Source organism: Megalobrama amblycephala, linkage group LG17, assembly GCF_018812025.1.
Source record: "Megalobrama amblycephala isolate DHTTF-2021 linkage group LG17, ASM1881202v1, whole genome shotgun sequence".
NCBI lineage: Eukaryota > Metazoa > Chordata > Actinopteri > Cypriniformes > Xenocyprididae > Megalobrama > Megalobrama amblycephala.
In genome coordinates this window covers 22,973,948-22,998,239 of record NC_063060.1, presented here as the reverse complement: position 1 = coordinate 22,998,239, position 24,292 = coordinate 22,973,948, and the positions used below count along the sequence as shown (strand labels likewise).

The 24,292-nt window shown below is 37.4% G+C and overlaps 1 protein-coding gene across 1 annotated transcript in view; it reads left to right on the top strand.

Annotated features, from left to right (window-relative positions):
* The window catches only part of fam199x (family with sequence similarity 199, X-linked), a 44,964-nt gene extending 27,825 nt beyond the window's left edge, over positions 1-17,139 (top strand). Inside the window, exons 2-4 of the mRNA XM_048163643.1 lie at positions 14,426-14,645; positions 14,770-14,922; positions 15,373-17,139. Of these exons, the coding sequence (XP_048019600.1) occupies positions 14,426-14,645; positions 14,770-14,922; positions 15,373-15,624 (625 nt within the window). The 3' untranslated portion in view covers positions 15,625-17,139. The remainder of the gene's footprint in view (positions 1-14,425; positions 14,646-14,769; positions 14,923-15,372) is intronic.
* Positions 17,140-24,292: the final 7,153 nt, after the last annotated feature.

Sequence of the window (24,292 nt, the reverse complement as noted above, 5' to 3'; positions counted from 1 at the left end):
CAGCGCACTCATCACCAACACTATTTAAGACACTCACACACACAGTCACATTGTCCGGTCTCGTTCGCATCAAGGAACTTACCTCTATGCTTACCTCAAGGATTTCCATTGCTACTTACCTGTCTCCTGTGTCTCCGTACTACCTCCTGTGCTCCAAGTCTGTGTGTGAGTGTCATCCGCCAGCTTTGTCTCCAGTCTGCTACTGCTACAAACCTGCAAACCACAAAGGACAGTATTATCACCTATTCATTCATCATTCACTTCTACAACCACTATCTACTCATCTGTTGTCACTGTAACCTCTGCTTGTGTCCAGTAAACTACCTTAACTGTTATCTTCTGTCTCCGACAGGTACATATTGTAACAGTAAGCTGCACATAAGGCAGTGTTTGCATGAACTTCTAAATCTAATTATAAAATTCTTTTTACTCCAATTCGTTGTTGAAATATAATCATTTATCCTCAGTGATTGTCATTTTCATGACAGATTTATTTAAACATACATTAATCAAGACATCACTAACAGCTTAAGTAAAATATAATGAATATATAGGCTAATAAAGTGCACATTAAGCGAAAGTGTTCATTTCTCTTGGTAGCTAACAAGCTGTTGACACTGAATGGCTTTTATGAGGTAAATGGTACATGACAGAATGTTTACAAGCTATTTCATTGATGTCTTTGTTGTAGAAACACTGAGCAATTACACGAGATATGTTTCAGTAAGTTGTACTGTATCTCTCAACATACCTACCTTCAGATGTTTATATAAGTTTATTCTGTAACTAGTATAAAAGAGGAAGAGATGATCGTGTTCACTCGCGCTCCGCTCTGATGCTTGAAAAAAGGCGACTGTACAGTGATCTGTCATGCCACATCAAAGAGCATCAAAATGGCATTTATTGATTGAATTTTGTGATAAAATGGACAGAATTTGAGTGATGAGGCTCTGTTTCTTATCGAAAGTAACAAAACAGAGCTTATTGCGATTATCGGTGGTTAATGGGCTATACAACTCTGTACATGTGTACCGAACCAAAAGAAGTGTACCGAAGATTTTGGGTATGAATACATATACCGTTACACCTTTACACGCATCTCTTTCAGTAGCTTAGTCAGTATAGGGTCTAACATATATCTTGTTGATTTTGATGATTTAACAAGTTTAGACAATTCTTCCTCTCCAATAGCAAAGAATGAACGGAATTGTTCTTCAGGGGTTCTATAACACGATGTCTGATGCAATACTGTAGTAAATGGTTGCATGGTTAAAACTTTCTCACTAATAGTATCAATCTTACAAGTAAAGAAATTCATAAAGTCATTACAGATGTGCTGTTTGCAGGACTCTTATTAACTGTTTTACTTGGTAGCTCCAAAAGTTTTAAATCTGCATATTTGTAAAACTTCCTCGAGGGCATTTTATTTATTTTTTTTACCTTTTATAAAGGGCTTTTCCCCTAATCTTATTAAATGTATGCTTCATCTTCCATTTTAAATTCTTAAATTGGATCAATAAATTCAATTAAAATAATAAGACTGTAGGGCTGTTACCAGTCAAATGAAATCATTTACACTGAAAAATTACAACTGAATTAAGTAATGTAGATTGTTTTAATCTTTTTTGAATATACAAATAAGAAATGTTGAAAAGAATGATACTTTTAAACATGAAACTAAACCACCAAAAGGTGGCGGCAGGTGACCGTCTTAAAGTGCCCCTATTATGGTATTTGAAAGGTTCCTAATTTTGTTTTGGAGGTCTCCTGCAACAGGTTTACATGCATCCAAGGTCAAGAAACACTTTCATTTTCTCATAATCTACATTGCATATCACCACATTATTCGATGATTGTAAAACCTCTCGATGGATGAATCAGTCTCTCTAAATCCCTCCTTTCCAAGAGTCTGCTCTGCTCTGATTGGCCAGATAGCCCAGTCTGTTGTGATTGGTCTACTGCTTACAGCGCAAGTCAGAAACAAATGCCCATTACCATAACTGATTCAGCTCTGTATGCTTCCTAAAGCTCAGCGATTGTACACACTATAAAAACAGTACAAAATACCTCTATTTTTGATGAAACATTAGAAGAAATAGTTATTTAACCTGAACCTCCATCACAAGAACGACTTGAGCATGAATTTCTCAGTGTTACACTACTCAGATTGAGGTACATTATGAGATGTAATTCCTCTACATCAGCATTAAAGGATTAGTTCACTTTGAAATGAAAATTAGCCCAACCTTTACTCACCCTCAAGCCATATACAAGTTACGAAGAAAGTGTAAAATTTCGCGTCAGTTACACTTTTTCCGTTAGTTTAATAGGGAAGGTGCATGACGTAGCGTAAGCTTTGTGAACTGCAAGAGGTTTACACTTTCTACGTATGTTGAATACGGACAAAGTCATATACACCTAGGATGGCTTGAGGGTGAATAAAGGTTTAGCTAATTTTCATTTCAAAGTGAACTAATCCTTTAACAAGTGGATGATTCATTCAAGAATGAGGCAGTTTATGAATGGGTCATTGAATCTTTAACCGATTCATTCAAAATGCTGAATCATTCAGTAATGAAAACATGATTGTGTTGTCATGAAATGTGCTATTATTCTGCTGTGATCTTTGTTTGAAACTATTTTCGCTGCTGAAACAGAACAAAACGTCAATATTGCATCTAAAATGTAAGTGATTTAATTATAACTACTTTTTACAGTTTATTGAACTGTTGTATGAAATCAGTGACATTTTCTATTGTGATGGTTTTATTCAGGATATTCAGAAAAACTGTACTCTTGGTCATGCAATGTTGCTTAACTGTATCGTATGTTATAAATATAAAAACTCAAGTGTTAATGTCGAGCCCTGTGTAACAGTGTTCTTTTCATCTTCTCTCTTCAGCTCTTTACATTTTGCCCACTACTTCGCTCCCTGTCACGTGACAGTGGAGCACAATGAAAAGGAGTGATTGACGCTAATATTAACCAACCTAAAATCTGCTTTTAAACTTCATCTTTACGTTCTTAAGTTAATCAGTTATGTGATAGAACGGTGGACCAGTTACTGTATCAGCTCACAGCATGCACATACTGGTGTAGTAATTAGCGAACGTTTTGTAGAGAAATGAAAACTCTCACAAATGCTTCCAAATATATATTGAGGTCATACACATTAAATTTAGGGAGCATATGTGACCAAAATAGTCACAATTTCGAGCCTTGTGTTTGGAAACGTCTTAAGTTGAAGTTGTTTCTTGTTAATTTAGCCACTGTATCAAATAAATATGTAGGGTTGTGTTTGTTCTCTTCTAACAGAGTCGAAAAGTAAGCAGATTAGTGGTTTCTAAGACCTTTCTGTATGCAGTAACACTGTCCTTCCACGAAATGCAAAATGCCTCTATTTTTGTTTTCTTCCAGCTACGCTCCATTTTTCGGTCTGCTCTCAGATGGCACGAGTGTGTTTGTTATACCACGGTGTCAGACTATTTTCCTTAATCTTCTTTAAGCGGAAAGAAGCAACCGTGTCTAAAGTGCTGTAAAAGAGAGAGTGAATAGTTTGTGTTGCGAGTTCTTCTAAGTTATCTGGTATGCTGAGAAATTGAAACTGATCAGGAAGATTATTTACAAAGCAATCTTTAGTGGTAAAAGTGATAGTTCTTCCACATTTGTAACAGGGAGTTGGTTTTGCAGCCTTGGCTAAATAGAGTATACACAAGACTAGATCATGATCTGGAATCGCTTTGGAATGTCATCATATTAGCCCAACCTAGTTTTAGCCAGGTTTCTGTCAAACACAACACACCTAGGTTATGATCTGTGATCGTATAATTTACAATAAGTGCTTTTGTAGAAAAGTATGAGGGGCCGTGTAGGCCATAATTATTGAAAAGCCTCTTACAAACACTAGTGAAATGAAAACCATTGATCAACCTTAGTGAAATTAATTCATATGCATTACTGAAAAGCCTCTTATAAACGCTAGTGAAACTAAAAATATTGATCAACCTTATTGAAATTCATTCATATGCATAACTGAAGCCTCTTGCAAACAATAGTGAAATGAGAAACTGATCAACATTAGTGAAATTCATTCATACGCATTACTGAAAAAGCCTCTTACAAACACTAGTGAAAACATTGATCAACCTCAGTGAAATTCATTCATACGCATTACTGAAATGAGAAAAGATTTCAGTTGATGATGAGAGCTAATTTCACTTGAAAAGGAAGCTGTGGCCGCATTTCCATTTAATCTAGCACATCTCTCAAACTCTTTATGCAATGGGGATTAGTTGTAACAGTTCTGTAACAGCACGCTGTTTCATCCCACTCTCAGTGTGAATGGCTTCCCATAGTTTGGCTTCCTATACAACTGGGCCATTGTCTAAATGAGTTTATGAGACACGTTTCAAGTTAAACGGAAGTGCGGCTACAGCTTCCTTTTTCAAGTGAAATTAGCTCTCATCAACTACTGAAATCTTTTCTCATTTCAGTAATGTGTATGAATGAATTTCACTAAGGTTGATCAGTTTTTTCACTAGTGTTTGTAAGAGTCTTTTTCAGTAATGCTTATAAATGAATTTCACTAAGGTTGATTAATGTTTTCAGTAGTGTCAGGGCTGAAAGTTTTCTGGCATTGTGCTGGATCTCCGGTGTGCGGCCGTTTGGCTGCAGAAAAAATGAGAGACCTACATTAAAAAAAAAAAAAAGGGTAACACTTTATTTTATGTGTCTAGAATAATGCATTAGTTAAGCATTAATGAACTAGTAATTAATTATTTATTTGTTCACAATTATGCATTAGTTAAGCATGGACACAATAGTAATTAATTAACTTAACATATCGTAGGGCATATCAGCCATTATTTACAAATTATTAAACATTTGAAAGATACACATTTATGCTATAAATAAACAAAAATAACCTAGTAATTAATGATTTAACTGAATGTACATTTAACTGAATGTACAGTAAACGCCTTTTAGTCATTATCTACAACTTATTAAGCCATATTTTATTTTTGTGTAGTGATGTAACTATATTTCTGTGCCATTCTATTAAGATAACTGAACAATAAGCTAGTAATTGTTTAATTACTGCTGGTTTTCAGCTATAAATGGCTAAAATAATATAATAAAGACAATTTGACCCCCAAAGTAAAAGTTAAATCCTCATTAATTACGGCACTTATTGAGTGATATTCTAGTTTATTGACCAGAATAAGCCAATAATTAAGGCCAAACTGCCATTAAATCAGTACTAATTGCGACAATTTGACCCCTTATTCTAAAGATAAGACCCCTTATTCTAAAGTTCTCATTTACACTATTGGTTTGTTTAGATATTCTGCAATGTGATCTCACGAGAATATGTATTTTTTTATGTAGTGTGGTTCTATGACATGTAGGCTACATTTACTTATGTTTTCATACACTGAAACGTACAATATTGACAGCACTAAAAATGATTAACGTTAAATGTAAAACCATTTTCCTCTGTTTGTGACTTTCACTGCAAACTTGTTTCAAAGAATTACGTTAAGCAAAACTACACTTTAAACCTTAAAATGAATAACATTTATATAATCATTAAACCATTATTTATCATGTAATACTTAATTTCTTCGCCGTGGGACACAAAAGGTGTTTTCGCAGACACAGGACTAGAAAATACTCCAAATCGCAACTCAAATTCACAAAATACACCAATTTAATCCACTGTAATCCACATCTTTAGAATCCATACAATTGGAACAGAAAAAAATTTATTTATTTATCCAGCAATCTTTATCTCCATCCTCAACAGCGACTGTAAACAAATCCCGCGATTGTTATGAATTCAAAAATTGTCGCCTCAAAAAACTTGACACGACACATTTTACGGCAGTCATCTCAACGCTCATTGGCTCTCGCCTGCTTCATCACATATTGCAACATGCCGTGAAGTGAAGCGTAATAGTTCGTGGATTAATAACTTAAATTCTGCTCTGTACCAGATACAGATCTATTACATATCCACAGAGAGGACTGCGACTGCAATACCTCATCATTTGGACTACTATTGGTAGCACTTTTGACATTTTCTTAATAAAGAAATTATTGTGATTAAGTTACACTTTTCTGTCTGTTATTTTTTTCATAACTACATATTTTTAAGAAATGGTTATGGGTAGGTTTAGAGGTTTGAGTGGATTTAATGGCTCAAAATATCCTTTTAATGCTATAGTTGTCACGGATCCCTTGTCTCCCGGACTCCAAATCCCATGATCCTCTTGTCTCCTCACCTGCACTCACTTCCCTCGTCTTCTCCTCCTCATCACGGATTGCCTGCACCTGTTCCTGATTGTCAGTACACCCTTTATAATGGACTCACTCCCTCCACTCCTTGTCTGTCCTAAATGTTATATGGAAGTGTTTGATTGTTGTCTCCTCGTTGTGTCAATAAAAACCCATCGATTGTGGAAATCCGTTAACGCCTCATCTCTACAACAGCAAACCGTAACAGAAGGACAGACCGATACCGCTGGATCTCCACAAGAGAAGATGGGTATCTACCTGATCCCGAGTGTCCAGAATCTCTCAGGGCGGTCGAAAGACTATGCCTTTTGCGGCAGAGTGGCAGGCCGTTGGAGAGGTATGTGGAGGAGTTTTTGGAGGTTTCTTATTTGGTGAGCTGGACTGATGCCTGCCTTAATGCTGTTTTTCTGATGGGACTGGACAAGGACGTTATTCGTTATAACGAACCAGCCTGTAGTTTCTCCTTAGTCGATTCCCTGAATGTGATTCTCCTGTTAAATGGTTCTAATTTTGAAGTAGACAAGATTCTAGAGAACCAGAGTCCTTGTCCAGCCCCATCAGCAGCTTATCGGGCATCACCAGCTTACCTTACCCCAAAGCCCTGCACATACCGCTTCAACGGTCCTGCCCACTCCTGGCCGCCTGCCGCCGCCGCCGAGCCCTCAGCTCCAGCCGCCGCCGCCGAGCCCTCAGCTCCAGCCGCCGCCGCCGCCGAGCAATCCGCTCCAGCCGCCGCCGCCGAGCATTCCGCTCCAGCCGCCGCCGCCGAGCATTCCGCTCCAGCCGCCGCCGCCGAGCATTCCGCTCCAGCCGCCGCCGCCGAGCAATCCGCTCCAGCCTTTCACGGGCCACCAGAGGATGCTGGCTGGTTGATAGACTTTGTCACAGAGCCCGTCGCTCCAGCCCTCAACGAGCCCTCAGCTCCAATAGCGGCCAACGAGCCCTCGTCTCCAATCTCCGCCGCCGAGCCTGCATCTCCAGTCTCAGCCGCCGAGCCAGTCTCCCCAGTCTCCGCCGCCGAGCCCTCTGCTCCTGCCTCAGCCGCCGAGCCCTCCGCTCCTGCCTCAGCCGCCGAGCCCTCCGCTCCTGCCTCAGCCGCCGAGCCCTCCGCTCCTGCCTCAGCCGCCGAGCCCTCCGCTCCTGCCTCAGCCGCCGAGCCCTCCGCTCCTGCCTCAGCCGCCGAGCCCTCCGCTCCAGTCCCAGCCGCCGAGCCAGCCGCCCCAATCACCGCAGCAGAATCAGCCATTCCATGCGCCGCCAAGCCAGCTCCATGCTCCTCCACCCACATATCCATGATATTTCTGGGACTCCTCGCAACTATCCTAAACCTCCCCAAGTATTTTTTGGGGGGGGGCCAGGTACCCGTGGGTGGGGGACATGTGGTGGAGACACATGTGGGTGGGTCTTTGCCATGGCCACCCAAGGCTCCTGACCCGCCATGGCAGCCCGTTACACCTGACCCGCCGTGGCTGCCCACTGCACCTGACCCGCCGTGGCTGCCCACTGCACCTGACCCGCCGTGGCTGCCCACTGCACCTGACCCGCCGTGGCTCATGGACCCGCCCTGGAGACCTCCACTCCTACCCATGCCTCTCCCTGCACCGGCATGAGGTCTCCAGGGCGCCCAACCCCCCTCCCCGGTGTTTCTCCTACGGCTCGAGGACGCGCCTACCGGGAGGGGAGGTACTGTCACGGATCCCTTGTCTCCCGGACTCCAAATCCCATGATCCTCTTGTCTCCTCACCTGCACTCACTTCCCTCGTCTTCTCCTCCTCATCACGGATTGCCTGCACCTGTTCCTGATTGTCAGTACACCCTTTATAATGGACTCACTCCCTCCACTCCTTGTCTGTCCTAAATGTTATATGGAAGTGTTTGATTGTTGTCTCCTCGTTGTGTCAATAAAAACCCATCGATTGTGGAAATCCGTTAACGCCTCATCTCTACAACAGCAAACCGTAACAATAGTGTTACTAAAATGGTAATTTCCCTGAATATTTCTGTCCATTACATTCTTTTCATATTCTTTATAAAATGGTTATGTTTGAGTTTAGAGATAAAACATTTATCTATAAAATGGTAAAAGGGAAATTATACAGATATCTTTATGATGTAAAAGATTAGTAAATATTTTATTTATTTATTTATTTTTTGCTGTAAAAGCGTAATGTTTATGCTTAAATGTTGCCAATATGTCCATGTTGTATCTTTCACCGTTTATCCAAACGTGCAAAAAAGTATGTTTTGTGTCTGTAAAAGTTATGTATTAGTCAAGTCAAGTCACCTTCATTTATATAGCGCTTTTTACAATGCAGATTGTGTCAAAGCAGCTTTACATTGATAATTGGTATATAATTTTTCCTTTTAAAGAATAGTGTCAATGCAGGCAGATCAAAAGCACTGTTGAATAAATGTCAAGGATACTGTTGAATATCAAATATCAAGTCAAATTAAATTAAATTAGGGCTGCACGATTAATCGTATTTTATCACGATAACGATATCTGCTTCTCTCGATTGATTTTAAATAATCGTCACGATATTGGCCCGCTCTATGAAAATGAACATAATTTGGAAATATTGGAAGTAATATTAGGAATTTCGCTGTTTTATCTTTTGAAGTTCCTAAAGGTTTTACCAGTTTTCATAATGTTGATCAGCTAGAAATGATTTTTCTTTGCTTTACGAATTTGCCGGGCAATTTGAATCTGGTTTGTCTTATTGCAAACGAATTGTGTTGCTTTAAAATCTAATGTGAATACATATTACAAAGCGCTCACCAAAACCATGTTTTGTATTGATTTACCATCTAACGAAGTTATCATAGTTGGTTAAATTTAAGTCTTTGTGCCACCTACAGGCCTTTTGGGTGAAGTGTAGGTTGGTAAAGAACGGCCCCGAATCCAGTTGACTACGGTAAACCTCGGGATAAACAGAAAGACTAATATTAGCGTAGATGCCATTCTTTTTCTGATGTAACAAGTACATCTGGTGTTATAGGAAGTGTTCCCGGTTCCGGCTGAACTAATTTATGCAGCCTAATAATCCTTTAACGGATTTGAAAATATAAATATATAATGTGTTATGTGTATGCCAGGTTAAAGAGATGCGTTTTTAGTCTAGATTTAAACTGACAGAGTGTGTCTGCATCCCGAACAATGCTAGGAAGGTTGTTCCACAGTTTAGGTGCCAAATATGGTCATACTTCCTAGTTCTAGTAAGGACTCTAGCTGCTGCATTTTGTACGAGCTGTAGTTTATTTATCAAGCGGGAGGAACAACCACCCAGTAGAGAGTTACAGTAATCTAACCTTGAGGTCATGAACGCATGAACTAACTGTTCTGCATTCTTCAGTGAGAGCATATGTCGTAGTTTAGATATATTTTTAAGATGGAAGAAAGCGGTTTTACAGATGCTAGTAACATGGCCTTCAAATGAAAGATTGGTATCAAAGAGCACACCCAGGTTCCTAGCTGACGACGAAGACTTAACAGAGCAGCCATCAAGTGTTAGACAGTATTCTAGGTTATTACGTGAAGAAGTTTTTGGTCCAAAACTTAGAATCTCTGTTTTTTCTGAATTTAGTAGTAGGAAATTACTGGTCATCCAGTTTTTTATATCAGCTATGCATTCTGTTAATTTTGTGAATTGGTAAGTTTCGTCAGGGCGTGAAGAAATATAGAGCTGAGTATCATCAGCGTAACAATGAAAACTAACGCCATGCTTCCTAATGATATCTCCCAAGGGTAGTATGTACAGAGTGAAAAGCAATGGTCCTAGTACTGAGCCTTGCGGTACTCCATATTTAACTTGTGATCGATATGATATCTCATCGTTTACTACTACAAACTGATAACGGTCAGATAAGTATGATTTGAACCATGCCAATGCAATTCCACTAATGCCAACATAATTTTCAAGTCTATTTAAGAGAATATTGTGATCGATAGTGTCAAATGCAGCACTAAGATCCAGTAACACTAATAGAGAGATACAACCACAATCTGATGATAAGAGCAAATCATTAGTAACTCTAATGAGAGCAGTCTCAGTCGACAATGAGTGGGCCTTGACACGTGTTGTCTAACACCAATAGAATTTAGAATGTCTGTAAATGCCAATCCCAATGAGTCTTTTTTATTATCTACATGGATATTAAAATCACCAACAACAAGGACTTTATCTGCAGCTAGTACTAACTCTGATAGAAAATCAGCAAGTTCTTTAATAAAGTCTGTATGGTGTCCTGGTGGCCTGTATACAGTAGCCAACACAAATGTCAACTTACATAATGTTACGTAAAGCAGCATCACTTCGAAGGAATTATATTTGAAAGACTTTTGACTAATACTGTAAATATTACTATAAATTACAGCAACACCTCCTCCTTTGCCTTTCTGTCGAGGATTGTGTCGATAATCATAACCTTGAGGGCTAGACTCATTTAAAGTAATGTAATCGTCCGGTTTTAGCCAGGTTTCTGTCAAACACAGCACATCTAGATAATTGTCTGTGATAATATCATTTACAATAAGTGCTTTTGAAGAAAGTGATCTAATATTTAACAATCCAAGCTTTATCATTTGTTTATCATTATTATCTCGATTTTTTTATTTGTTGAACATCAATTAAATTTTTTCCATTAAATGGGTTGGGAAGTTTTTTTGTTTTTATTAATTCGGGGTACAGACACAGTCTCTATGTGATAATATCTAGGTGTAAGAGTTTCTATGTGTTGGGATTTATCTGACTTCTGTAACGTGAGGCAGCTAGCAGACGGTCGGTTTAGCCAGTCTGTCTGCTTCCTGACCTGGGCCGTAGTTTGTCATGTTTCAGCTCTAAGACTATGTGCCATATTACTAGAGAGAAGAGCAGCACCATCCCGGGAGGGATGAATACCATCTCTTTTCAACAGGTCAGGTCTGCCCCAAAAACCAATTATCTATGAAACCTATATTATTCTGCGGACACCACTTAGACAGCCAGCCATTGAGTGATGATAATCTGCTAACTATCTCATCACTCCGACGAACAGGAAGGGGACCAGAGCAAATTACTTCTCCTGACATTGTACTTGCGAGTTCACACACCTCTTTAATGTTAATTTTAGTGATCTCCGACTGGCGAAGTCGAACATCATTTGTGCCGACGTGAATAATAATTTTAGAGTATTTACGATTAGCATTAGCCAGCACTTTTAAATTTGCTTTGATGTCAGGTGCTCTGGCTCCCGGCAAACATGTGACTATGGTGGCTGGTGTCTCTATTTTCACGTTCCGTATAATAGAATCACCAATTACTAGGGCACTTTCAACAGGATTCTCAGTGGGTGCGTCACTGAGTGGGGAGAACCTGTTTGATGTTCTTAATGGAACGGAAGAGTGGTGTTTTCCACGGCTAGGCTGCCTCACCGTTACCCAAGTGCCCTGCTGCGCGGGCTCTACAGCCGGAACCGAACAATGTACAGAGTTCACTAAGCTAGTCGCATCCAAAACAGTATCTGAAGCCCCTGCATTCTTACTATCCTCGATTAAAGTTTGGATGCGTGTCTCTAATTCTGAGATTCTCTCTGTCAGCCTGACTATTTCCCTACATTTATGACATGAAAATCCCTCATCGCTGACAGAGAGGGCTATGCTAAACATGTGACAGATGGAACACAATATAACACTGAGAAGGATGACATAACTCACCGTGTTTGTAGAATAATATGTCATAATGTGACAAAATCTAAAACGAGTCATAAAGGAAAATTAGGAAAATTCATGACCCCTTTAAATTATATTATGTAAGCTGTGTTTTCAAAAATTAACAATAATTTAAAATTTCTAGTAGTCTCAAAATATTGGTTAAATGTACTAGTGTCTTTATAGTAAGATATACTACCAAAAAACTGTGCATGTACTGAGGTGAATATCTGTTTTGTTCCAGTGTTAAGTTGATGTAATTGAAATATCTTGGAGAGAGTTTTACTGTTCTGACTGCTATAACTGAATGTGACACCATGTATCGCTGTCTGTCCATCTTTTTTAGCCATTAGCCACATGCTAGCATGCCATGTCAAGTAAGAGGTTATTCAACTTTGAAGTCCTGGGTGAAGTAGAGGTCTTCTTGGGTCCTAAAATCTGTAACCGACCTGAATCGCTTCTTACCCGAACCCAACGTGCATAAAATATTTTTTAAAAAAAAGAAAAACCCAACGAGAGATAAACCTGATAAAAACAGACCAGAGTCTGACCCAACAGAATTTTTTTTCGAACCCCAATGGAACCAAATGTAAAAAGCAGAGATGTCTGCACAGCCTGCAGCCTAGCACACCAGTGATTAGCTGGGACTTTTTCAACCGGGGATGACAGACCAAATCAGAGACGACAAATAAGAAACACGGCAGGTGTAGATTTTAAAGTACAAACCATTAGTAAATGATCAGTATATGATTTATTGATGAAGTTGTAAGCTGAACCTTTGCATATGCAAATAAATGGTAAATTTACTAATTGCAGTTTGTACATAATTTATAAAGAAGATCTGAAAATATGTAAAACATTTACAAGTGATGAATAGTTTACACTTTAGATTAGGGGATGCAGAAAGCTTTGTAAACGATTTATTCATGCGTTTACACAATCTATAACAGGTGTTGAACACTTTGTAGTGTGTACTGCAGTGTAAGTGCTGACTGGTGAGTATAGACAGCTGTCTTCTCTGACACACATGGAGTCTTTAACTCTGTGCACCTGATGTGAGCTTAAGTGGAAGGTAAAACAAGTTCAGAGGTTGACTTTATCAGTAGATCAGACACACTCCACACAGAACACAAGTCTGTTCTGATGAGTGAAAGGATTTAACACAACCCACTGGAATCACCTGTAATGCATTTATAAATGTTTATCCACTTCAAAACAAATAAATTACTCTTCTTAGTGCTTTAACATACCTGCATGTTTGTGCTTTTGAACACAGACCAGCTTACAGCTTCATCAATAAATCATATACTGATCATTTACTAATCGTTTGTTCATCATTTGTTCATGATTAACAATTGTTTATTGAGATACTGATACTAAAACAATCTTGACATGAATACTTCAATGATTTATAAGTGATAAATAATATATCAACTAATAACTTATCAACCATCTACTAATGATCTGTTTATTTCATGATTTACACATTTTTTTAAGATAACTTACAACACATTTGTAAATCGTTAGCATACCGCTTAATCATTTATGAACGTATACTCATGTTTTGTAAATGATTTGTTCATCATTAAATAATAACTTATAAGTGACTTATACCTGAATTAATAAAACATTCATACAATGTTAGTATATCACTTGCTAGTCATTATTTAATATGTTATGTTTTGTAAATGATTTGTTCATCATTTACTAATAATTTATAAATGACTAATTGAATTATTAAAACATTCATAAAATGTTAGTATATCACTTATTAATCATTGAATGTATAGTCATGTTTTGTAAATCATTAGTTCATCATTAACTAATAATTTATAAGTGACTTATAACTGAACATTATTACAAAGTGTTACCGATTTTAGATGATTTGTTTGGCTTCAACTGCATTTAGATGGTTTTCTGTAATCAATCCTGCAACAGTATATCAGGTTTTTTTTTTTTTTTCATCAATTCTTAATATTTCCCACACCCATCCTCTCAAATGGCTCTGGTATTGCAGAGCACAATTTATGTGGAGAGCACACCGCTGCTGCATTCATAGTGTAGTTTGTTTGGTAATTTACACGTAGAAGTGTGAGTTGACAGAGAAGGGGGATAATAACATTGTCATAAAATTATTTAATATGTATTTGTTTTAAAAATTAAAATATTGTTTATCACTTGAAATTAATAGTGGAAAGTTGGCATATTTTATAATAATTGGGGTCTTCTCGGGTCCATTCAGTAAAAGCACATTTATTTTAAATTACCCTAAACCTGAGGGCAGTAATATCAGACCCGACCCCCGCCTGAGGTACTCGTCAAAGTTTTGGAACTGAACCCGCTTGGGTCTTGGGTCAGACCTCGGATTTTTGGATCCAAGTGGACCCGTAAAGACCTCTAGTGTAAACTGCCTTTAAGTCAACAACGGTCACCTCTTTGCAGATGGAACCTGACGTCATGCGGCACTAGTGTTGCCAGTTCAGAGTGCAGTGAGGAACTCTTCTCATCTGTTTCTGTGGGCGATCAGGATGACTGCTACTCCCTCCTGGATGATCAGGAACTCACATCCTTTGACCTGTTCCCAGAAGGCAGTGTCTGCAGCGACGTGTCCTCCTCCATCAGCACTTACTGGGATTGGTCCGACAGTGAATTTGAGTGGCAGGTGAGCCCTTTGTTTTGAAGCTGTTTTAGTTGAGGGGTTGTTTAAATATTTATTTCCTAACATATGGACAAGCTGTTGATTACTTTATTGAAGAATTTGCTGAACAAAAACTGTGTCATTGTAGTTACCAGGGAGTGACATAGCCAGTGGCAGTGATGTGTTGTCAGACATCATACCCAGCGTGCCCAGTTCACCCTGCCTTGTATCCAAAAGAAAAAACAAACCACACCGAAATCTCGATGAGCTGCCCTGGAGTGCCATGACTAACGATGAGCAGGTTGGTTTATTTTATTTATGCAATGAAAATATAAAATGCACCAGTATGTGTTGTCATATACCAGGGGTGGTGAACGTTGGTCCTGCAGAGTTTAGTTCCAACCCTAATCAAGCATACCTGAACAAGCTAATCAGGTTTACTTGAAAGCTACAGGCAGGTGAGTTTTTATCAGGGTTGGAGCAAACATGGAACCTCAGGTTTTTGTCCATGTCGACTCCAGTGCTGCTGTCAATAAATCAACATGGGATATATCAAATGCTGGGAAATGTTTAATAATGTCATTTTTTTCAATAGAACTTTTAAATTGTTATAGTGATAATATAAATTGTAATGAAAAATGTTAGACAGTTATGAAAGGAAGACTTTTCTCTGCATTTACTCGTTATTCTGTTTCTTTAGAGCTTCTACTATTGTTAAAGTGCCCTATCTTTTTTTTTTTTTGGTTTTCAGGTGGAATATATTGAATATTTGAGTCGAAAAGTGAGCACAGAGATGGGACTTCGGGAGCAACTTGATATCATAAAAATAATCGACCCGAGCGCACAGATACTGCCGACAGACAGTGAGTTCATCATTGAACTTAACTGCCTCACAGATGAAAAACTTAAACAGGTAATGAATTTCACTAATAAATTACATGACTTTCTAAAAAAACGAGTTAGGGGAAGTGACCTGGTTAATGCCTCTCAATGCCCATTTTAAACGAAATGACATTAGTTTATTCACAGTGTTGTTTTTTTCTAATTATTACTTCTAAGACATAAAATAAAGGGTTAACAAAAAGTCAGTATCAGCATGTATTATGGAAACAACAAAATTCCAAAAATGCACATCCCCATAACACAATAAATAAAGAATAATTGGATCCATGAGTAAAATGATGTAATGTTAATTGAGTACTGGTTGAATAGTCTGTAGATAAGCAAAACGGTTCTCTGGGCGGCCATAGACTTTCACTCAAGTAGAAGAAGAGGAAGTAAAAAGAAAATAAAAAGGGGCTGGACCCATTACCACACATTTCATGACAATTTATTGGCCAGTGGCGTTTTGCACTGTATCCGAGGATATATCTGGTATGCCCCATAAGAGTGTGCTCGTGCCATCTCACCTCAGATTTTATTTCCTTTAGGATGTGGTTTATCTGTTGCCCATCGGAAAAGCGATTTTTGTTTTTTTTACTGACTATTTTAGAGCCCTTTACCACTCCTCTCAAGTGGACACGATAAATTTTTCTTTAAATGTGCGGATCTGTATGACAGATTCATCACGGTAGGGTACACACGACAGGTGCTATATGCTATGTTTTTGCCTCAGCATGTTCAAGTGGCACTTAACAGTGACCTTCTGGTCCCTGTCCAGCCTGATCCCCTGTCTCTGACAGATTTTGGCCTGACTTGGGCTCTCATGGCCTTTAGCCTTTGGAGTCTGAGAAATAGCCCTAGGGTCGTGCGTGCATTTTTTTTTGCATTTCTGGACCCCAAAAAGAATGGTGGTTTGCGTCTGATTCTGGACTTGCGTTGCCTGAATCTCTCACTCAGAATGAGCAGGTTCAAGAAGCTGGCGTTGAAGTCCATCTTGTCTCAAGTCTGGACCGGAGATCGATTCATGATATCAATCTGAAATGTGTATTTTCATACTCCGATTGTTGTTATGGCTGGCTCATATACTGCAACATAAAAGAGGCAAGCAAGAAATTCTTCAAACAATAAACCAATTTATTTACAAAAGAAACAATTATTGAACAATCAAAATAAAACCAACATCTTGGGGAAAAAATGTGTGTGTGGTGACTAAATGTGCATATACTCTGGCACTAAAAATAAATAGGGAAAAGAAACCAATCACATCGCACCATTCCACGCATTGTAAACAGTAATGGCGGTGCTCTGAATACACCCGGCATCCTAGTTTTCCTTATCTGCTTTGTACTTTGTGATCATCAAAAACAGAAAAATGAATAATAGATAGCCAGATACTCTTTAATCGGTAATGACAAACGGAGACATAATTAATTTATAACATTAACAAGATGACTCGTTGAATTCATTTTGGGAGCGACGACTGAATGTATTTTTAGTCTAATGCCTGTACATAAGATTAGTATTGACAAAGATCAGAGGCTGTCATATATGTGAATCAACTTTGTTGTGTATTTTCAATATGAAAAATAACTTTTATATTGATAGATTAATTGCATTTTGAAAAAACAAAAAAGTATATATGTGTGTGTATATGTGTGTGTATGTATATGTGTGTGTATGTGTGTATATATATATATATATATATATATATATATATATATATATATATATATATATATATATATATGTATGTATGTATGTATGTATGTATGTGTATGTATGTATGTGTGTGTGTATATATATATATATATATATATATATATATATATATATATATATATATATATATATATATATATATATATATATATGTGTAATATTTATTTATTTATATTTTATGGGTGGGAATCGCAGGGTACCTAACGATACGATCACGATACATGGCTCACAATAATGATAATATCACGATACAGCAATTCTGCGATAATTGATATATTGTTAGACAGTCCTATAATGATACATCTTGATATCTGTCTAACTATGAAACAAGTGAAAAGTTTAAGTGTAGGTTTTCTCTCTTTATTTATTAAAGTCCATACTGTTAGAAAACAGCACAAAAAGTTTTTTAGTCTGTAAATTTAACATTTTAAGTAAATTAAACATTTTATGCTTATACTTTATAAAAGCTTAAGCAGACACATTTAGCCTAAGCTTATAGACTTGTTTTATATAAACCTGGTACATAAAAAAAAATTACCAACCTCTTTGTTGGTATCTCAATGTTTACCAGCTTCTTAAAAATAAATCTGGGAATAGTTTGTCAAAGATACCAACTTGGGTATTTTAAAATGTTAAAAATGTGACAATACTAGCATAGCCTAGCATTTTCACACGGGAGCGTTTGAAAGCAGGCATCTATAATAGATGCCCCAGCGGATATATTAGGAATCCGTTGATAGACGCCTGCTTTCAAATGCTCACGTGTGAATCTATAAGTGGTCGGTGAAGAGCCTCAAAGATGTCTATTTACAACATGTTTATGTAGCGTTGATCGTTGCAGCCCATCACAGACATATATGTTGAGTGTGTGAACACACAATGGCCAATCAGAGGTGTTTAAGAATCTGTTCAAGAGTGCTCAAAATGCTAGGCTATGCTATCATCTCATTTTTTTAACATTTTAAAATACCCAAGTCGGTACCTTTGACAAACTTTTCCCAGGTTTATTTCTAAGAAGCTGGTAAATATTGAGATGTTCCCAGGTTTAAATAAAAGAGGTTGGCAATTTTTTAAATGTACCAGGTTTATATAAAACAAGTCGATAAGCAGTTAACTTAGGCTAAATGTGTCCATTTACACACAAAGAAAAGTTTAAGCTTTTAAAATATATAAGCATGAAATGTTTAATTTACTTAAAATGTTAAATTTAATTTACAGAATCCGCTGATAGACGCCTGCTTTCAAACGCTCCCGTGTATCTGTATAAGCGCTCTGTGTAAGCTGAAGAATGTCAAAGATGTCTACGTTTGCCACATCAGTGGTATAAAAGCATACACTGCAAAACTTTTCGCTGTAAAATACTGGCAGCTGGGTTGCCAGCCACTTACTGTATTTTTACAGTACTACTTCTGTAAACAACATTTACAGTATAGTACTGTAATTATCGAATACAGTATCCTGCTGTAATATTATGTACTTTTACAGCATTATACTGTTTATCTACAGCTATTAACTGCATTTATACAGCTTTTCATACTGCACTTATATTTGTTATTAAATAATTAAAAAATATACTTTTGTTATGTTATGGCAAAGGAAATGGAAAGCAACATACTCTGAGTTTTAAAACTTTTTTTTTAATAGAAAAAAGCAGAAAATTGCAATGTTGAAAGGTCAACATTTTAAATGCACTCAACAGTTATCAATGAACAATACAGCAATCTTATTTACTTTTAACATTTTTCTAAATGTGGAGTAAAAGCAAATTGTAGGCCTACAAGTATGGAAGTATTTTAATGCCAAATGTTTTTGAAATAAAAAGCTTGTTGAATTGCACTAACTGGAAAAAAAACATGCATCACATTAGCTGTGCTTGCATTTAGATGCATTGTATTTTTAAGGCTTGCATTTTTATGGGCTGAAATTCAACATGGTCGTATATTTAAGCTGTGAATATTTCAATAAAAAATATTTCACACACATTTTCATTATTAAAAATTCAATAATTTATTTTCACCTTTCAGATTTCAATTCCAAAATATTCATTCTGTTTAAAAATACAACCTATAAAATTCGACTAGCAATTTTCAGTCCATTTTATTTCGCTTTACAAATTCGCTTCCACAAATTCAGTGGTTCAAATTCGACAGAAAATTCAACATTTCACATCCGGGGAACTGCAGGAAAAGCAGTAGAGTGCCGATGCATGATCTCCATCTGCTGTTAGTCGACTTCACCAGCAGGTGCCGCTAGCGGCTGTTTACAAAGACGAGCAACGGCTAGTAAGTCATCATTCATTCATAAAAGCGGATTTACAGAAATGGAGCAAGCGGTAAGTGAATGTGTGATGATTATCAGGGCCAGTATAAATGCAGAAAAGCTGATAAAGACACAAAAGCTGCATTTATGTTTAATTCAGTGTCTTTACGGTTACTTTCCCTGTTTAGTCTACATGTAAGCAGCTTTCTCTCCCGTGAACGAGATTATAACGTTATTGTCCGATGCTGGTGTACAGATCATACATTAAATCTGAGGTAGACATATATTTCTCTCTGTTGTTTAGTTTCCTTAACTTTATATCGCAGCACTGTGTTGAAAAACTATGGTTTCCCTCATCCGTCATAGGATTCCCCTGCCATCAGGACATATAAAACTCTTAACACAGCTTAATGGACTCGTGTACAGTGATATAAAAGAGCAAACTCGCACCTCGTCTGTGATGTAAGTTATACTATATAGGCTCCAAGAAAGCAGATACTGGCATAAAGTTGTTTTGACGCTGAACGTTTGATTTTCGCAAATTTAGGGACCGTCTCTAAAGTTACGATATTGGTATTCACGTTTCTACCTTCAGTAGCGTTTAAAGAGAATGATTTACAGTCACAAAACCAACTCTAAAGTGTTCATCTAGGTCTCAGGTAATGCAAACCTTTTAGATTTTTGATGCTTATTAAAATAAAAGGTAACACTTTATATTATAGTTAGTTAATATGAACTAATAAAGAACTGCACTTCTACAGCACTTATTAATCTTTGTTAATTTTAATTCCAGCATTTACTAATGCATTATTAAAATCAAGAGTTGTATTAACATTAGGTAATGCACTGTGAACTAACATGAACAATGAACCGCTGTAATTTTATAAACCCTAACAAAGATTAACAAATACAGTAACAAATGTATTGCTCATGGATAGTTCATGATGGATAGACCACGATGTAGGTGAACTCAGGTTTATATTACATCGTGCGGACATTTATATACATCCCCATGATGTAATATAAACAAGAACACACACACACACACACACACACACACACACACACACACACACACACACACACACACACACACACACACACACACTTGAACTCACACAAACTCTTGTACGCACATGCACATGCATATTCAAACACACCCCACTCAAAGTACATGCATATTATATACTATTTCTATTTTTTAACACGTTCATCACACAATTCATTCTATTTCATTTTCATTTTTCCTGCTCATATATTATCCTGCTTATACAAATTTTACATTGTGTTGCCAAAGCATTTATATGAGCAGGAAAAATAAAATTAACTAAGTAGAACGAATTGTGTGATGAATGTGTAAAAGGAAAAAAAGAAAAGAAAAAAAGTATGTGCATGTACTTTGAGTTGTGTGTGTTTGAATGTGTGTGTGTGTGTGTGTGTGTGTGTGTGAGAGAGAGAGAGAGAGAGAGAGTGAGAGAGAGAGAGAGAGAGTAGGGCGCATCACTGTTCGACCTGAGACCTAGATGAACACTTTAGAGTTGGTTTTGTGACTGTAAATCATTCTCTTTAAACGCTACTGAAGGTAGAAACGTGAATACCAATATCGTAACTTTAGAGACGGTCCCTAAATTTGCGAATTGACGTTCAGGGTCAAAACAACTTTATGCCAGTATCTGCTTTCTTGGAGCCTATATAGTATAATCTACATCACAAATGAGGTGCGAGTTTGGTCTTTTATATCACTGTACAGGAGTCCATTAAGCTGTGTTAAGAGTTTTATATGTCCTGATGGCAGGAAGCTATGACAGATGAGGGAAACCATAGTATTACAACACCGCGCGGCTGAATTAAACACTGAATTAAACATAAATGCAGCTTTTGTGTCTTTATCAGCTTTTCTGCGTTTATACTCGCACTGATAATCATCACACATTCACTTACCGCTTGCTCCATTTCTGTAAATCCGTTTTTATGAATGAATGATGACTTACTAGCCGTTGCTCGTCTTTGTAAACAGCCGCTAGCGGCACCTGCTGGTGAAGTCGACTAACAGCAGATGGAGATTATGCATCGGCACTCTACTGATTTTCCTGCAGTTCCCCGGATGTGAAATGTTGAATTTTCTGCCGAATTTGAACCACTGAATTTGTGGAAGCGAATTTGTAAAGCGAAATAAAATGGACTGAAAATTGCTAGTTGAATTTTATAGGTTGTATTTTTAAACAGAATGAATATTTTGGAAGTGAAATCTGAAAGGTGAATATAAATTATTGAATTTTTAATAATGAAAATTTGTGTGAAATATTTTTAATTGAAATATTCACAGCTTAAATATACGACCATGTTGAATTTCAGCCCATAAAAATGCAAGCCTTAAAAATACAATGCATCTAAATGCAAGCACAGCTAATGTGATGCATGTTTTTTTTTCAATTAGTGCAATTCAACAAGCTTTTTATTTCAAAAACATTTGGCATTAAATTACTTCCATATACAAGTTTTTCAGTACTCCTCCTTTTCAGTCTTGGAAGTCACTTTCCCTTCTTGTTTCTTGAGTCATGTTCATGGTTGATGTCAAAGTGCCTAAAAAAGCATAAAAGAAAGAGGAAAAAAAGGAGAGAGAGAAAACGGTAATGAATATTGTGAATATATGCACCATAGCCTAAGCATTTCATTGCAGTAAGTTAAAATGTCCAATTAACACTTCAGAAAAGATGCAACTAAAAATAATGCTTCCGCGTTGTACGTCATACTACATCTCGGGAGTTTCTGGTAAAAGCATTCAGCTCACCTACATACACCACTAACCTGCTGCAGTCCAGTGCTCGTCTTCTCATTTACTGTTTTTCTCTTACTGTTTTACTCATATTTTATACCTGTTGAATTTAGCTTGTGTGTGTTGGTGCTCTTATCCCAGTCTTTTAAAATAGTTAAATAAATAAGTGGTACCTGCCTCGAGACATTTAGCAAAGTTAAATATTTAAATTAATCTTTAAAGGTGCCATCGAATGTTTTTTTACAAGATGTAATATAAGTCTAAGGTGTCCCCTGAATGTGTCTGTGAAGTTTCAGCTCAAAATACCCCATAGATTTTTTTTAATTAATTTTTTTAACTGCCTATTTTGGGGCATAATTAGAAATACGCTGATTCATGCTGCGGCCCCTTTAAATACTCGCACTATCCGCCCCCGGAGCTCACGCTTGCCTTAAGCAGTGCATAAACAAAGTTTACACAGCTAATATAACCCTCAAAATGGATCTTTACAAAGTGTTCGTCATGCATACTGCATGTATGCGTCGGATTATGTGAGTATTGTATTTATTTGGATGTTTACATTTGATTCTGAATGAGTTTGAGGTTTTGCTCCGTGGCTAAGGCTAACATTACACACTGTTGGAGAGATTTATAAAGAATGAAGTTGTGTTTGTGCATTATACAGACTGCAAGTGTTTAAAAATGAAAATAGCGACGGCTCTTGTCTCCGTGAATACAGTAATAAACTATGGTAACTTTAACCACATTTAACAATACATTAGCAACATGTTAACGAAACATTTAGAAAGACAATTTACAAATATAACTGCAAGCAGCAATTACGGGGCCAAGCACATAAACGGCACAACAAGCCAGCCAACATGGCCGTGAGCATCAGACCAACTGCAATAGTGAGCAATTAAAAGACCTATTAAGATCATTTTAGACAAAAGAGATGAAAAATGATCCAAAAAGAGGATTTACTGGTTCATCACTTTTGACCAATAGGTGGCGCTGTGACCAGATTAATGTGGCATGGTCAGAGTGAGGTGACAATGAGACCTGCAAAGTTTGGTGTCAATATGTCAAAGCATTGCAGAGATACAGCTTCAAGAGTCGTTTTTGCATCATGCCTCAAATTCTTTGCTCTGGTATACGAAAACGGTTTGACATATCGACTTGAAATCCATAACTTTTTGTCGCCATCGTCTGAAGATGATACGGTTCAATTTTGGTGAAAATCGGAGCAACGGTCTAGGAGGAGTTCGAAAAAGTAGGTTTTTAAAGAAAAACAATATGGCGGACTGGACGTTCAGCCGACTATGGAAAATTTAATATCTATGTTCTCAGCATGACCCAAGGAATCCACTGTGAAGAGTGTCATTACAATTGGTGAATACAGTCAAAAGTTATTCGCATTTTTGTAAATTTTGTTATAACTTTTGACCACAAGGTGGCGCTGGTCCGAAACGTTTTGAGTATTGTCAGGGCATGGTGCCAAAGACCCATACCGAGTTTTGTAACGATACGTTAATGCATTCGTAAAATACAGCATTTTAGCACAAAATTCAAAATGGCCGACGGACAAAATGGCCGATATTGGAAAATTGGATAACAGTCGAATCGACATGATTCCCTGAATCTAACAAGACCAAATGTATGATTTTTGGACAAACCCATCAGAAGTTATAAGCAAAAATGACCATTTTTCATATCTCTGCACCAGTAGGTGGCACTGCGCCGGAACACAGCATGATGCCTCAGGTCATGCTTGTGATGACATGTACCAAGTTTGGTCTGAATACGATAAAGCGTTGCGGAGATACAGCCTTATGTCCATTTTCGCAAGCACTATGCACAATTCTTTCGCTTGTTTTACGAAAACGGTTTGAGGAATTGACTTGAATTCCATAACTTTTTCTTGGCATGCTCTGAAGATGATCTGGTTAAATTTTCGTGAAAATCGGAGTAACGGCCTAGGAGGAGTTCGAAAAAGTACGTTTTTCAGAAAATTCAAAATGGCGGAAAAATTTTCATGACGGAAAATGACGTCATA